Below are 16,054 nucleotides of genomic sequence, written 5' to 3' on the forward strand. Positions count from 1 at the left end.
CAAAAGCCCACATATATATACACAGGATACCAATAACTTGAAACAAAAAAGTTTTAATGTGAAAAATTTACACCAGATAAACTAAACTCATGAAAATGACATTTAGCTTTAAAATATGACATCTTGAGACTCATATGAAAGTAAGTCATTCTCTCTTCCTCACATGTGAATGACACCTTGATTGGGCCAAGACAGGAGTAGATTATGTTGTCTTATCCTCCCACTCTTAGAGAACCTATAATAATTACATAGTTCCCTGTCACTTACAGTAAGCAGTGTCCTATCCATCTAAATACTTGTTATTTATCAAGAGGAATAAATTATAGCTAACATCAGGTTCGTGCTATTTCTACTTAAGACATTTCCGGTCTGACAGGAAAATGTCCGCCTCTCTTGTTCATTTAAGCAACAGGATAGGAGATTTGTATTGAGAATAATTAAACACATAATTACTTATGTTAAGTTCAGTCAATCCTCTTGAGCATCTTATACCTCTCTTTCAGAACATTTATCACAGGAGTGAATAATGATGTAATATATAAGGTCCCTGAAGGCAGAAGCTGTTTATTTGTTCCCCCATTTGTCCCTAGCATCTATAAGAAGGTTGGAATCATAGTGCGTACACACGTAATATGTGTTGGATTATTGAAAGAAGTTTGATAAATTTAAAGTACCTTTAACTCCCTTCAAAAAGCTTAGTGTAAATGTTATCAAGTAAGTGTAACAAAAATTTTAAAACTCAATAAGCAGAAATTATATTGAAGCCTTCAAGAAACAGAAACTCATATAGTATCATATTCTTCCTTTGGATCCTAACACTTTATCTAGCTTTCAACCATTATTTTCTCATTGATTACATAATGCAGTACTGTATATAGGTTTTAACTAATGTCGAACAACAGGATAATGTCAAATATTAGTTAATAGCTATTTTAAGAATCTGGCAAATGTTCAGTATGATGCAAAATGCAAGATATGAGATCGTCTAGCACTTAATGTAGTTCCCTGATGTACTGGAAAACTATTTAGTGGTCACGGCTCAAAGAAGAAAATTGCTATTATATAAAGATTTTTAATGCAGAAAAGAGCATCAAGCCTGTCGCTGTGTCAGACGCTGTTCTAGGTACACAGAACAAATTGCCTTAGCACTTCCATTCTAGTGAGAGAAAAGGAGAAAATAACAGGCGACAAACAAATGTGGGATCTGTCAGGAGGCAGTAAGTGTTAAGAAGAAGGATGAAAGAGGGATACAAGGGCCCTAGAACCAGGTGGAGGTGGAGGAAGTATGTTTTACTCAGGGTGGTTGTGGTTTACACAAAAGACTGGACATTAGCCAACCCTGTAAGCTAATGTCCATCGACAGATTATTGACCTGCACCCAATCCAAAGAGAATCAGGCATGAGAATAACAGCACGGAGTGATGCATCCGTCCCTACCCCTTAGTCCTGCGTAATATCAACTGTCGTTGGTTTAAGCCAGGCTGAATCCCATAATGAGACCATGGATATTTGCCTCCCAGTGAGAAGAATTATAAAGTGCTATTATGACTGTGAAAAATGGCAGGTCACAGGTTTAGCAGTTGCTTTATGGAAGAGTTTATGCCGTACAAATGGGCTATTTATTTCACATAAATAATTTTTTTCTTTTTAAAGCCTTAAATGTTCCTCCAACTTTTACAGTGTTCTTATAAAACCAATTATGTTCAGTTTATTTAACAGAATTTTCTGGTGCTACATCAAGTAGCACATGGTACTGTGTGTGAGAAAGAGAGAAAGTTCTTCTCTAAACCCCGTCTTTCCCACTGTCTGCCTCCTGCACGCTGCCCCTGCTCAGCAGGTTGAAAATTTTAAAATATTCTGCATTAGCTGTTTGCTAATGCTTGTGCTCCCTGAAAAGTTGAGAAATGTAGCTACCATAATCAAAATATGCCCTAACAGATGCCTTCATTGCCTGGATTTACTTTTTACTACAGATAATTGACAACTCATTTTCTTTTGATTTGAAAACATAGGAAAGAATTTTCATATTTCATTTCTCCCTAGAATTCCTTGTCAAAATGCCTGGGATTCTAGCTTTATTCCGTGGAGATTTTTTAGAAATAGTTACTATGCTCAATCATTGACCTCATTAACTGAAGGTTAATGTTAAAGTTCTCACTTGTTGCTAAACATTTTTTGACTGGATCAATCAAATATGGTCAAACACAAGATTTATTTTCATCTAGGATAATCATTCCAATTTCGTTATCCTGCAGGCTCTCTCCATTTGCATAAAAAAGGGACATAGGATATTTAAACTAATGTGTATTTAGGTGAACATTCACACAAATACATATGTACACATTTATGAAGTAGAGGGGAAAGGAAGGGAAAATCCAGCCAACTGTTTCGTACCCCCGAGGTGGGAAATGGCTGTGCCATGAGGCAGCACACTTGGATGGGTCCCAGATCCAAACCACACTGTGCCTCAGCACTAGATCAGTCTGAGCCCATTCGGAATTCTCTGCCTGTGTCTGAGCTCCACCATCAGGAGGACATGGAAAGGAGGAACCACAGAGTTGATTCCTGTTGGAATACAAAAAATAAGATATGAAAACAAATGGTGAAAGAGAAAGGGTGAAAGGAGACAATGAAGTCTGTGTATGTGATGAGCAAAGGACAGGGATTCAGTGCTTTGTCAGGCAGTCTTGGTCCTGACTTCAGGCTCTGTTATCCCATTTGCCACTCGATTTCTGCCTGGTCACATCAGTGGACAGACTTTTCTTCTGAAGCATAATTCCAAACCCTAATGGTTTCTCTTGCAAAAGTCCTTCTCTTAACTAATTTCACAGCATTTATTGTAATTAAAAGTGATTTTTATCACTCACTCTTAGTTTTTGTAGGAAGTTACCCTTAAGACTAAAAACTGTGAGCTACCATGACTGAAAAACTTTTTAAAACTCAGGCAGAAAAGTAGTAATGAGTCTTAGAGGTGGGACCAGCCTCACTTATTTCTGTATGTTCTTTCGTCTCTTGCTAAAGAAAATACTAAAAATATTACCAACGTGGGTTTTGTCCCCCAGGTACGTCAACATTTTGGCCCTGGTTAATACTTTCTGTTACTTTTTCCTTCCAGGAGCCTTCGCTGCCAACGGGTGACTCTGCACAAGAACATGTTTCTGACTTACATCCTGAATTCTATGATTATCATCATCCACCTGGTTGAAGTCGTGCCCAATGGAGAGCTCGTGAAAAGGGATCCGGTAAGCGCTGCATGATTTGTTTTTAATTTTTTTAAGGACATAATACCTGCAAATAGTGAGCATGGTGTTAGTGTTTACATGTGTAACCATATTTACTTTTACAGCTGAGTTTTGCATTAAGCAAAGCATATCTTCTATGTGATTATGGGAAGTAGTGGTTATATGCTATAGTAAAGAGCTATGAATAATTAATTCATAGCCAAATTAAGAATCATACAATAAATCATGAGTTTTTATGACTAATCAATAATTTATTAACATCTATGGGAAGTTCACTGAACACACATACTAGGTGTTCGAGGCAGTGCTCTGCAGGGCGCCAGTGCGTCACTAATGGATTACAGGTGAGCGGAGGTATTAATCCCCTCAGCATTCTGGTGCCAGGCTGGTCTGGGGCCAGTCGTCTCCACTGTCAGTAGCTGTGCATTTACTCTAGTGATTCATACAACTATTATCATGTTCTATGTCTGCATGACTTAAAAAAAAAAAGTTTAAATGTCCCTAGTTCACTCATCTCCCAGTCTCTGCTGATGGCCCCTGCATTAACCAAGCTCAACCAGAAACCAGAGGGCAAGGAAGCCCCGACAGAGATGTGCAGAGCAATTGGCCCAGGGCAGTAGCAGCAGGGTAGAGAGCGCATTTGAAAGCACAAACAGAAGTTATCTAACACACAAAGAATGGCCAAGGGATATTTTCATTTTTGTGTCTCTGCTTAACTGTGTTATGCAAGCATCTGTAGACAGCCTCATCTTTCAGAACTGGCATTTGACAGCTCTGCCAACCCAATGACAAAAATCCGTGAAATCTGCCCAGAGCGTGCACCCTGCGTGACAGTGGCATGGCATGGGAAAGCAGTTTAATTTGGCTTCCAATGGATCCACAGTGTTAATAATTTTTGTAGTGTGAATATACCCAGAAAGGCATTAGGATCCATCTTTTTAAAACCATGGCATCTGCTATCTAGGACAGAATCCTGCCTCCGGTGCAGAATGGGTTTACCTTGATGAGGTTTCTTTTTAATGTCAACTAATTTTAATAAAGTAATCTCATTTCATTTAATCCTCACAAGACCCCAGCGAAGGATGGATATTAGCCCCATTATTAACTGGGTAAACTGAGGCTCAGTGAAGGCATGTGTCCTCCACACTGTGGATAGTTAGAGGTGGGATTCAAACCCAGAGCCATCTCACACAGAAGCCCATCCTCTCTCCTCTGTACCACCGGGTGCTCTTAATTATCTTGATTTATTTCCTTAGGAAGATTGCTCTTAAAGAAACTGGCTCACCCATTCCAAAGGGATGGTTGTCTGTAACTGGACATGCACTTGGCAGTTCATTAGGGAACCTGACACCTGCCAAGTTTAAAACATGCAGAAACCATTGACAGAATATCTCAGTAGAGGAGACTCAAATCTGGGGGCTCCATTTCCCCTTAAGTGTGAAAACCCTGAGAACATTACTATCTGTACAAAGTAGACCAGGAAATGGCACTTTAGTCACTAAATAATCAGCCCACCAACCTGAGAGCAGTGCTCAGTCAAGAAGTTCTGTAAATTACTGAATAGATTCTCTCGCATCTCTCTTGTCGGAGTCTCACACCCATATGTCATGCCTCCGGCCTACTCTTTGACTGTTAGCGTAAAGGGAGCTTCTCATCCATTATGAAATCACACTAAACCTGTTATCTTCCTGAAATAGATAAATTCAGGACTTTTCTGAGTTCACTATTAAATTGTAGAAGTCATTTAACCTTATCCATCAAGTGAGAATAATAAAAGCTGCTCTGCTTACTTCCAAGGGGTTACCCCAGAGTCCCAAAAAAGCATAAAGCTTTTAAAAATTCCCCAGGGCGTGACACTGCAAGTGATCTCTTACAAGGTTACTGCTGACCCCTTGCCCTGTGGTCCCTAGTTCTCTGTACACGGCTTTCCCAATTGATCTATTACTCTATTCATTGCCCTTAGTCACATCAGTTATCATTGGCGGCTGTTTTCTTTCACAGGGTATTTTAGGGGCAGACATGCCTGTGTACTCTGCCAGTCACCTCACACCGGCTGCCTCCCAGCCACCAACAAGCCAGCCCAGCTCTGTCTTGCAGCTCCCTTATTGCCTAGAAACCTTTAAGAAAGTCTATAAGCGGGTATCTAGGGACCTGGCTTAGCCACTATGCAGCTGATTCCCTGGGAGAATGTGAATGTGAGTGCAGGGGAGTAGAGAAATTAATAGGAAGTTTTCTTCTGGATATGGAGGAGTGAGGGTGGCTCTCTCACATACATTAGGCATTCTCAAAGTGCAGGAAAGAAGCTTATCTTTATGGCATGACTAACACCTGGTTCTCCCAATCAATATATTTTTAACCTAACAGAACTTAGGTATTTGTAGTTATGCAAGAGTGAATTTCCTAGGAAAAAACTATAGAACACTTGAAAGGTAGAATTCCATCCAATCAATCAAGTTTTTATTGAGCACCACACACTCAAATTTTAGTCTTCAGGCTGAACTAAATTCATATCATTTGGGGGAAATACCTGTTCATGACATGCTTTTCATAATCCCCAAGAATATGCCAAGCCTCCCATGGCAACAGCTTGCTATGTCTTAGGACTATATATGTGAGGCTCAGTCAGCTATTCACCTATTTCAAAGTGTGTGTGTGTCTGTTTTTTAGCAGAAAGCAAAGGAGCAAGAAGTCTAGATATTTTTTGAGTGAGAAGTCTCCTTCCTTCTGAGGTTCAAATGAGAATAAGGCACCATCACAACCCCCTGGTGCGGCAGACAGGGACAGTCACAGCGTGCGAGCCTCGTCCTCGTCCCCAAGTCTGTTTCTTTCATAAGACAGAATCTGGAAACATGTGCCTTCCACCAAATACACATAAACGGCATAGTCTAAAAACAAGTGACCACAACGACAAAAATTAATTCGTGTTTGTAAATTGTGACGCATACACTTGGCCCAAAGGGAAAAAAACTAGGTCATTTGTTTTTAGTACTTTCTCTATTTGAACACAGTCATTGTTTGCCAAGGAGATTTTGGTGTATCTCTTATCAAATCCTCCACGTACAAACAACACAGGACTGCTCTCTCTAGGTGGGGAAAATTAGTTCAAGAAATGGAAGGAATACACTCTCGGGTAGATATATGTTATTCATCCTTGAAACTGCTTAATTAACTATTTCTAAGAGAGACACAGGTCTTAAAATTTGTGTGGTATCTCACCTTGAAAATGCATATTCTGCTGTAAATGCTTTCATAGAAGTCCGATTTCTGGAGGATCTTTTCTTATCCAAAAGACTATTGAAGTAAATTGTAGCTGAAACTACAAATGCAGGCAGCAGTAAGAAAGGAATTTTTTCCTGTTGTAACATATTTGAACATAAAGGGGAGAAACAAGAACTAAGAAAGGTTTAACCAGGTTTAACTAGAAAAGCCCCATCTTCCCCAGCACTAAAGTTCCCCACCTCTAAAAAGACAGAGAAAATAACGTCCAAACATGGAGAGTCATGTCATCAGTGTATTACTAAGTCATGTGCAAAATCAGATATTTTAAATGACCAAATGATTTGAAATACTGCATTTTTCTCGAAAAACTGAAATTCCAGAAAATCATTAATGTCCTCCCTAGCCAGGAAGAGTAGAGATAATAAAGAAAAACCCAAAAAGGAAGAGACAGACAAAAAAAAAAATTCAGCAGAAGAAATTTTTGAAAAGGGGAGGTTATTAGGCACTGTCAGTCTACAAATACTGATTGAAACTGCAACTAACATGGAAAACATCACCAAAGTCATAAACTAAAGCACGTCCATTAGCACTTCGTCTACCTGTGATCCAAGCGTTATGTCTCCTTTTTAAAAAGAAAAGAATATATAATTTTTAAAGACACTTTCTTTCTTAAGCAAACTAAAGGCAGAGCTGTGGGGGTTTTTTTTGTTGTTGTTGCTGTTTTTTTCATTTTGACCCAATTCTCAGGTTCCTGAATCAGCAGCTAAGAGGCAAAAAGATTTTCCTTCCCAGTACCCAAGGGGATATGTTAAAAAGAAAGTTGTTTCTTTTAAAAGGAGGCTGCATCATCCCAATGCTTTCGCACTACTTCTGCAAGAGTTTATTTTGTTGCGGGCGAAAGAAAACAGTGTTCTCACTCCTCAGCAGGGAATCCCTATGGGTTTAGGATCCTTTTCCCATCAAAATAGTCAGTCTCTTCCCTTGGAAGTTTTTGAGTGAGGCAGATTCTCTCCCGTGAAACCAAGGGTGAGAATCTTATTCCTTTACATTTTTTTAAAGTTGATTTTTAAACTCAAAATAACTCCTGGCATAAATAAGGGCTGAATAGATCCTCAGTTTATTGAGTGATGTGAAAATTGCCTATTGTCATTTGTGTCATTTGAACATTTCATTTCCATAATATCGAAAATTTCATTTTCTTGTTCCCTCTGCTTATTCGATGATCTTGGAGACAGAATTAAAAGCATTGTTCTTGCTGCATCTAAAGGAAGCTGGCCACATAGTTGTCATTTGCTAGAAAGAAATGTCTCTCAGAACTTTTTATTTGACAGGGACAATACAGGGAGATTGGTTTTTGCTGGGAACCCAAGCATTTTGTACCTCAAAAGCCAAAACAATCGGGTCACATTTTCTGCCGTCTCTTATATAAGGAAAGCCAAATGAGTCCTAAGTTCTGAAAAAGTGAATTTCCACTAAGTCTCATTTGTTAAGGACAATTGAGCCAACAGGCTATGTCAGAACTTCATCCTAGTCACAGGAAAATCAACTTGGAATGACTACTCAGAAGTGAGGCACTAAACTGATCAAACCCAGGGCGGGAGATGGACTCCTGCCCAGCCCAGAGGAAGCTGATGGGAGGGAGGGCATACAAATGTCAGGGAGGTGACAGAGATAGAATTTTTGAGATGAGAGATCAATGGTAGATAAAACTATGTTGGAATTATCCATTTTGGTAGCCTATAAAAAAACATATGATTGGGAATGAAAAAGCATGATGGATTTGAGGGACTGTGCAGAGAGAATAATGTCAAGGCGTGGTAATGGAATGAGGTAACTTACCCTGGTCATTTATGCTATTTCACTTTACTTACATGTCAAAACGAATAAATGGTCTTTAAACCAAGATCATGTGGTACAGAAAAGTATAGAGGACTTATTTATTCCTTTTAAATTTATTATTTATAACTGACCACTTTCCTATATGGATTTGAAGAATTCATTCCTAAAATGGCTACAAACATCAACTCAATCTCCAGTTTCTCTCCTCTGACCAGTCTGGGTGATCCTTCTGCACAGGAAGCTAGTGACCTACAGTGGTATCTGGTGGCATGGTTTTACGTAGTGAGTCTTCACCTCAACATTTGCAGCTAGTTTCCTCTGCTTTGAGAAGGCTGTCATGAATTTAGTGCAGAACTTCTTAAAGATTTGTTTCCATTCTCAAAAACCTTCCAGTTGAGATACGAGAAGTTTTGTATACTCCCTTGGGGGTGTATGTTGGTTAATTACTAAAAAGCTATGGGGCAGTAGTCATTTTGATGTTTGTTGTGCTTGGGTTGCTGGCTCCAAATACTATAGCATTGTTCTTGCTGAACTATGGAATCTCAGGTTCTAACTCTTCTACTAACAGATTCATCTTGAGCAAGTTACTTAACCTTGTTGTGCCTCACGTGCCTGATAGAGATAATAATAGTACCTTTCTTACAGAGTTGTTTGTGAGGATTAAATGAACCAATACACTTAAAATCCATAAAACTGGGTCTGGCATGTAAGAACTCTCAAATGTTAGCTAGTATGGTTTTTATTATAGTTGTTACCATTGTCTTGCCTTAAGGACTTGTCATTTTCTAACTGTGGTACCCAGTTTCATTTCTGAGTTCGACAGCACGGGAGACGTGGAAATTAATAGCGTGTGTAAAATACTGCTTCAGTCCCAAAGGACTAAGTGTGAAAGCAAAATACACATACTCAGAGGTTTTTAAATCACAAATAACCAAAAGGGCTGTGACTTGAAAAACATAAAACTCAATCAGTCGTGGCTTGAAAATCCACAGTGAACAGTGATATAATATCCTAATTACACCATACAGAGGAAGACTCTTGAGTGTAGCAAGCTGTTAACTTTTACTCCCCTGCCACATTTCTCACAGATCTTTTTTTTTCCATCAAGTTTTCTGTTGACTCTGGCTTCAATTCCTGAACAATTCCAGAGTGTTTCCTTTGCCAATTTCTGGATCATCTTCCAATGTATTTATCTCAGATGAGACTTTTTTCTCCAGTGCTTTCTTTTTTTATCATACACAACCGTCATGACTGCATGGCACAGTTTCAAGCTCATTTTCTCTGAGGCTTTATCAGAAATCAGCTCAGGATTGCATGACAGACACGCATTTAATTGAAATCATATTATGTCTTTAAATTCCTCCACAGAAAGATCACAGTACTTTCCTGCAAAGTTACTGCTGACTTTCTGAATGGGGGATTTTTCTCCTTGGTTCAGCTATCTTTCAAGACAGTTGACAGTTTTCAAGTTGATATGAGAACCTTTTGCCCTTTAATTTATCAACCGCACTGGCATCTTGACAAAAAGTTATGTAATTCCTGCTCCTGAGGCTTTAGTATACACGTGAGTCACAGTCAGGGTGTGCACGTTTTCGTTGCGCCATGAGTCTCCTGGCTCAGGAAGCTTGTGCTCTTCGATGGTTGGGATGATCAGCGCTGGAAGGTCAGCAGGCAATTAAAACAGGAGCCAGGTAGTGAGGAAATTCTCTCTGTACCCTGAATCCCTTCGAGGTGTGGCCCAGACCAGCAGGATCAGCGCCACGCCAGCACTCACTAGAAATGCAGACTCGCGGGCCCCACACTCGATCTTCTGAATTAGAATCTTTACTCCTGGGGCCCAAGAACCTGCGTTTAACAAGCTCACCCAGTGATTCTGATGCATGCTAAAATTTGAGAAGCACTGCTATAAACTTTTCTATTATTTACATTCGAACTGGATATTTTGGGAGAGATTCATTACCATACACTGTTTAGAACTCTTACCCCTCTGAGGAAGCCACGTCCACACCCTCTGGAGTTGAATGTCAAAGAGTAGATGAAAGGGCATCTCAAGCTTACAAGGTGTATGAAGGAATGGAGAAGAAAAGGGAAGCTGTGTGTCCTTTCTAGCTCTCTGTGTATCAAAATCACCCTCTCAGTTCAAGAGAGGAGAGCTGGGAAAATAACCAGCCTAATCAAATGTTGGTCTGATTTGATCCATTCACTTTTGTAGACAAAACACAAGTAATTTCTCTCCATAGTATTTCCCACTCCAGTTCTCAACAATTCAGGGAAGATCATCTCCATGCAACCTCCTCTTCCCAAAAGTTTGTGCCTGCATGAGGCAGAATGACACACACCCCGCTGAAATGGTAGCGACAGAATCACCTATAGGCAGAGTGCAGGCTGGTGCACTGCTGAGATACATGTATATTGGCCATTCACAAATGAACAAACTGCAAGCACTGAACTTTGTCTTTGCAACTCTAGGACCTAGTCCAGGATTGAACACCAAAACAAAACAAAAAAACCAAGCATAGTTTCTGCATGAAACTTAACCACCATTTGGAAAAATCAGAAGACCTTAAATAATAACATATGTGTTTTAACCAAACTCTAGCAGAATGTCCTTTAAGAAATGGCTGGTTGCTATTTTGAATTCTCCCATGCCAAATTTTTTTTAAAGCCAAACAGAACCCAAACATCTCACAATTTTTTCCTTAGTGTGCTACTGTTTCTGGCCGTATCGAACGTGCCTACTGTGAAAAATGAGAATTGGCTGTAAATAAAACGTGAGGCCAGAGCTGCTCGGGGTGATACAGAGCCCCATCTCTGCACAGGGCCGTCATCTTCGCCCTCTTCTTGTCCCTGCCTCCACAAATGCATCTGCTCTGGAACTCTTGATCAGAAGGACTAGAGTTTTCAAGTCTTTATTGTTTGAGTGTCATGTGCACATAGCATGTATTTGCTTAGCAAATGCAAACTAATTAAAATATCAAATCAAATAATCCCAATTAGGAAGGTAATAAGATTTAAAAAAAAAAAAAACAACTCAATGCCTTTATAAGCCAAATATAAATTACTTTTCGACTACCTGATGTTTTGAATTATCTACGCTATTGTTCCACTTTGGTCAGAAAAGAGGTTGATTCTATCTCTGAAAAATGCATTGTCTGCCTTCTCGTGGACCGAGCTGGCTACCTCAGCACATCAGATTCCCAGTAAATGATTCACAGTTGCTATGCATTGAATAGAAATGAGTGGTCCTGAAAAGGTTACTGCAATACTGAAAGTCACTTTATGGCTACTTTGCTTTGTAAAACAGAAGGCCTGAAATCCTGCCAGACTCAGAATGTAGTAAGGAGCAACATAATGTAAAGCCGAGCACTTGGTACGATAATAATGCAAATAATCATCCCTAGTGTGCAAGGTCTTGAATGCTAAATTGTTAGTGTTGTTGTTAGAGGGATTCAAGCACAGCTAAACACCCTAGGGCAGTCGTCCTCAACGGGGACGTCTTGCTCCCTAGGGGACATTTGGCAGTGTCTGGAAGCATTTTTGATTGTCATGACTGGGTGGGGGGTGCTACTGGCATCTAGTGGATAGAGGTCAGAAATATTGCTGAACACCCATCATTGCCCAGGACAGCCCCCACAGCAAAAAAAATTACCCAGTCTGAAACATCAGCAGTGCCAAGATGACAAGCCCTCCTCTAGAGGTGACTAGGAAATCGTTTAGGGTGTTCTGTTATGCAGTTTAAGCAACAATTATTTCTATAAAAACAATATGAAGTTAATCTGATTGCCCCGCAAGTGTGGATCCTACATCAGTACTGAGTACTAAGCAAAGATGTTATCTTAATCTCTGTATCCCAAACACTTGAAACCCAATATAGAAACTAAGGCTCCCTTGAAAGCAGAATTACGTCATTTGGGCTCAGCATAGCTCCTGGCTCATATATTAAAATTTTATCACCTGGCTTTTTCCTCTTTTACTGCTAAGGAGGCATCACTAACAGAACGGTAAACTTTAGGAGAGCGTTAACAATTTCTGCGTTGTGCTCCTCATTGGCCACAGAAAAGGGGCCATAAAAGTCATGTGACAAATCCTGGGAGGCTGTCAAAACTTATGGGTCTCAGACACATTGCAGGAAGATAACCTGTCTAGTCTAAATAGTCTAAATAAGTCACCTGAGTGTAAGGGGGAAAGAACATTTGGGGGACTAGGGCTGCCAGTGCCCCAGTTGGCTGGCTGTTTACGTGTAATACTAATAATCTATGCACTATTACTCTATTACTCTGATGTCTGCATATAAAGGGTGACAAGTGTTGACAGATGCCTGGGGACACTGCCTTTCAGGATGCAGATATTTTGGCTCATTTTCACATTCACCCTGTTTGCTGCCAAACCCTTGCTAGTGTCTTCCACTGAGTATCTCCATTTCTTTCCAACAGCTGATTTGCAAGATTCTGCACTTTTTCCACCAGTACATGATGGCGTGCAATTATTTCTGGATGCTCTGTGAAGGGGTCTATCTCCACACTCTCATCGTGGTGTCGGTGTTTGTTGAGGGACAGTCTCTGCGCTGGTACTATGTCCTGGGATGGGGTATGTATTTTCTGCAGCTGAGTTTTGAGCCACCTTTACCTCTGTACATTTACAGTCTTTTTCTAGTCTTGGTCTCAAACAGTCAGGGGCCCAGGTCCTTTGAGGAGCGATGGGACACAGGTTGAGTCTCCAAGAGAAGTTGGTAGAAGCTTTTAACAAGTTCACACAGACTGTGATGAGCATGAATGAGGGTGAGAGCTGAGAAGGAGGGACATGATTATGAGAATGTCTTCAGGAAACAAACCCAGCTAACAGATGCCTGTCTTCTCCAGTTTACTTCAGGATGGCCCTGTGCAGTATTTGTTTCTATAACACCCCTTCCTAACAGGAATACATGAATTTTTACCCAAATATATTACCCAAACCCAGTGGGATAATTTTTTAATGGTGGGTCATTCATTCATTTCAGCTGTGAATAATTTTACCCACTCCAATGTTAAAGAATTATAAGAGACATTATGAACATCACCCCCTGGGTAAAAAGTATCTGGCGGTGAACTCCCCAACAGAAAAAAAAAGACTGCCTGGGACTGCTGCCTGGTCAGTTTCTCTCAAATCTCAAGCAACTTCAAATACTGAAGTTTAATTCTCAGAAAAAATCATGTATTTTACAACCCTCTTCAGATTGATTCTTCACCTTGCTGGTTCTCCCCTTGTTATAAATCAAAGATGGGAATTCCCCACCCTACCATGAGCTTTTATGATGGACAGATAGAATTTATCTAGTGCCCCTGAAGAATCCTAGCGAGAGAGGATTAGTCTTACTCTCACCATCTTTAGCGGGCGGGAAAGGTTGTTATGGCTCTTGAAGCCTGGAGGGAAAAAAGGAAAGAAAAATAGACAGCATAAACAGAGACATGGCTGGAGGAAGGCAAAGAGCCCTAGGAATGAGCAGACATAGGGTCTTTGTATTAAGTAAGAAACCCATTTTTCTTTCTACAGAATGAGGTGGAAGTGAGGTCATATTGTATCTCTTGCTGTCTAATTCTAGAACAAGTATATCAGAATAAATCTAGAGAATGGATTTCTGATTCTAAACCTGAGTGGGAAAATGGCATGTTAGAACTGCTCTGAGTAAAAGATAATTGTGTTTTGTGTAACAGTCAAAATTCTTTCAGGTCAAACATTTAATCGAGGGTCCTGTTGAATTATATGTTTCATGGGTTCAGAAGCCGAGGTTGTTCTTAGGTGAAAACTCACTATTCTGAGTCGTTCTCTTTTTGCATATAATACACAGAAAATAAAAGTGTGGGGGTCAAACTCACTTCTGAGACACGTTTCTTAATCTGGTAATTTTAAAACCTCTTTCTATAGATGTCTCAACTAAATCAAACAATATTCTATTGTGCATGGATACATCTGAGAAAAGGAATTTTTTTTTCTTAACAAAAAGCTTTCTGGTCTCAGGTAACTGTCATCACCATCACCACAACATAACGATAGGATTATAGTCATCATGAGAGTAATAATGTCCCCACCATACTGGATAATCTGTGAAAGGCTTTTAATTATCTGGATGCTCTTAACCAAACTCTCTGAAAGCATATGATATATCTGGTTTGACCAAAGATAATTTGCACAAAAACAACAGGGAAATATCTTGACAAGATGTTACACTGGTCCCAGGGCTTGAAAGTGCACTACCATTTTCCATACGACTGTAGTTACAGCTTTTGTACTTTTTCACATTTTAGGGCTCCCACTGCTGCCAACTACTGCTCATGCTATTTCTAGGGCGCTGCTCTTCAATGACAAGTAAGTATTGTGGTTTTTCGTTGACATATTTGGAAATAAAATGCAAGTGTGCTGATGTATCCCGCCTCCTTTTATTCAGCTGCTGGCTGAGCGTGGACACCAACCTGCTCTACATCATCCACGGCCCTGTCATGGCAGCACTGGTGGTGAGAAGTGCTTTTTAAATCCACTACTAACAGTGTCATCTCTGTGGGGTTTTCTGTGAGGATGGTTCTGTGTAGCATGTGTATTACAATTTCAAGATGAAGTTATTTTAATGATAATCTGGTATAAGAACAATTTGATTTGAGAGTTTTAAAACAATCTTTAATCAATACAAATGGGTAGAGGGGGCATAAGCTATTTCTGTACAAGCCATAGCAACAATATAGGGGGGTTTAAAAAAAAAAATTCTATACCTAAATTCTCCTAGTTGAAGGTAAAGACCAAGGGCAAAGATGTTGCTGATAAGAAAGTGAGAGACCACAAAGTTCCCCTGCACCATTTTCCCCTGGGTTCTGCCAAACTAAACCATCTTCCATTTCTCCTTTGGCCCACGAGCCATCATTCTAACTACTACTGATCCCGCACGTAAAGTACTCCGGGCACCTCACGTACACTGCTGTGCTGTTCCCAACAGCTGCCCGTCAGAGTTGATACATCAGGACCATTTTACACATTAGGAAAACTGGACCCAGGAACTGAAGTAAAATCACTCAGAATCGCATGATTAGTGAAAAGTTGGGCCAAGGGAGAATATGACTGTCTGAATCTATATCCAAGCTCTTTATTTCTACCCATAGTTTACTATATGTTGGCCACCATCAGAACCATCCAATTTAATATTTAGACATTATTTTCCCCATTAGTCTCAAAGACAGTGTTTTCTTCAGATAAGAGTAAGAAAACTAAAAGCAGAGTCCTAGACTATATTCTGCGTGTGCACTGGAGAAGCATCCATTAGTAACTGATCAAGCTGGGTTCTCACCTAGCCCGTCTTCTAACTCTCCTGGCCTTGCCAATACAAATTCAGTTTCTCCTGCTGTTGCTGTTTTTCAGAGTAGTGATGTGCTTACTAGCTCATCTGTGCTCACCAGGACCTGCTAACACGAGTCTTGAATATTTACACAACACCCCATAAAAATTCTCTTTCCATTCTTGAATTTTGGGGGGTAGTAACATTTATTTCTATTCCAGGTAGAAAAATCATTCTAATCATTTTTAAATAAATGATCAATTAAAATTTTTAAACAACCTTAGTTTCTAACTAATCTTCACAGCCACAAGCTGGTGATCCACCAGAATGGCTGTTATTAAAAAGAGTGACTATACCAAGTGCTGGCAAGGGTGAAGAGAAACTGGAATTCTCATACAATGCTGGAGGGAGTGTAACACGAAGCCACCTCTTTGGAAAACAGTATTGCAATTTCTTA

At 39.9% G+C, this 16,054-nt stretch overlaps 1 protein-coding gene across 1 annotated transcript in view; it reads left to right on the forward strand.

Annotated features, from left to right (window-relative positions):
- CALCR (calcitonin receptor) overlaps positions 1-16,054 on the forward strand; it is a 95,714-nt gene that overhangs the window by 68,510 nt on the left and 11,150 nt on the right. The window contains exons 8-11 of the mRNA XM_010979670.3: positions 3,116-3,242; positions 12,734-12,887; positions 14,582-14,642; positions 14,722-14,788. Of these exons, the coding sequence (XP_010977972.1) occupies positions 3,116-3,242; positions 12,734-12,887; positions 14,582-14,642; positions 14,722-14,788 (409 nt within the window). The remainder of the gene's footprint in view (positions 1-3,115; positions 3,243-12,733; positions 12,888-14,581; positions 14,643-14,721; positions 14,789-16,054) is intronic.

This window comes from Camelus dromedarius, chromosome 7, assembly GCF_036321535.1.
Source record: "Camelus dromedarius isolate mCamDro1 chromosome 7, mCamDro1.pat, whole genome shotgun sequence".
Classification (NCBI taxonomy): domain Eukaryota; kingdom Metazoa; phylum Chordata; class Mammalia; order Artiodactyla; family Camelidae; genus Camelus; species Camelus dromedarius.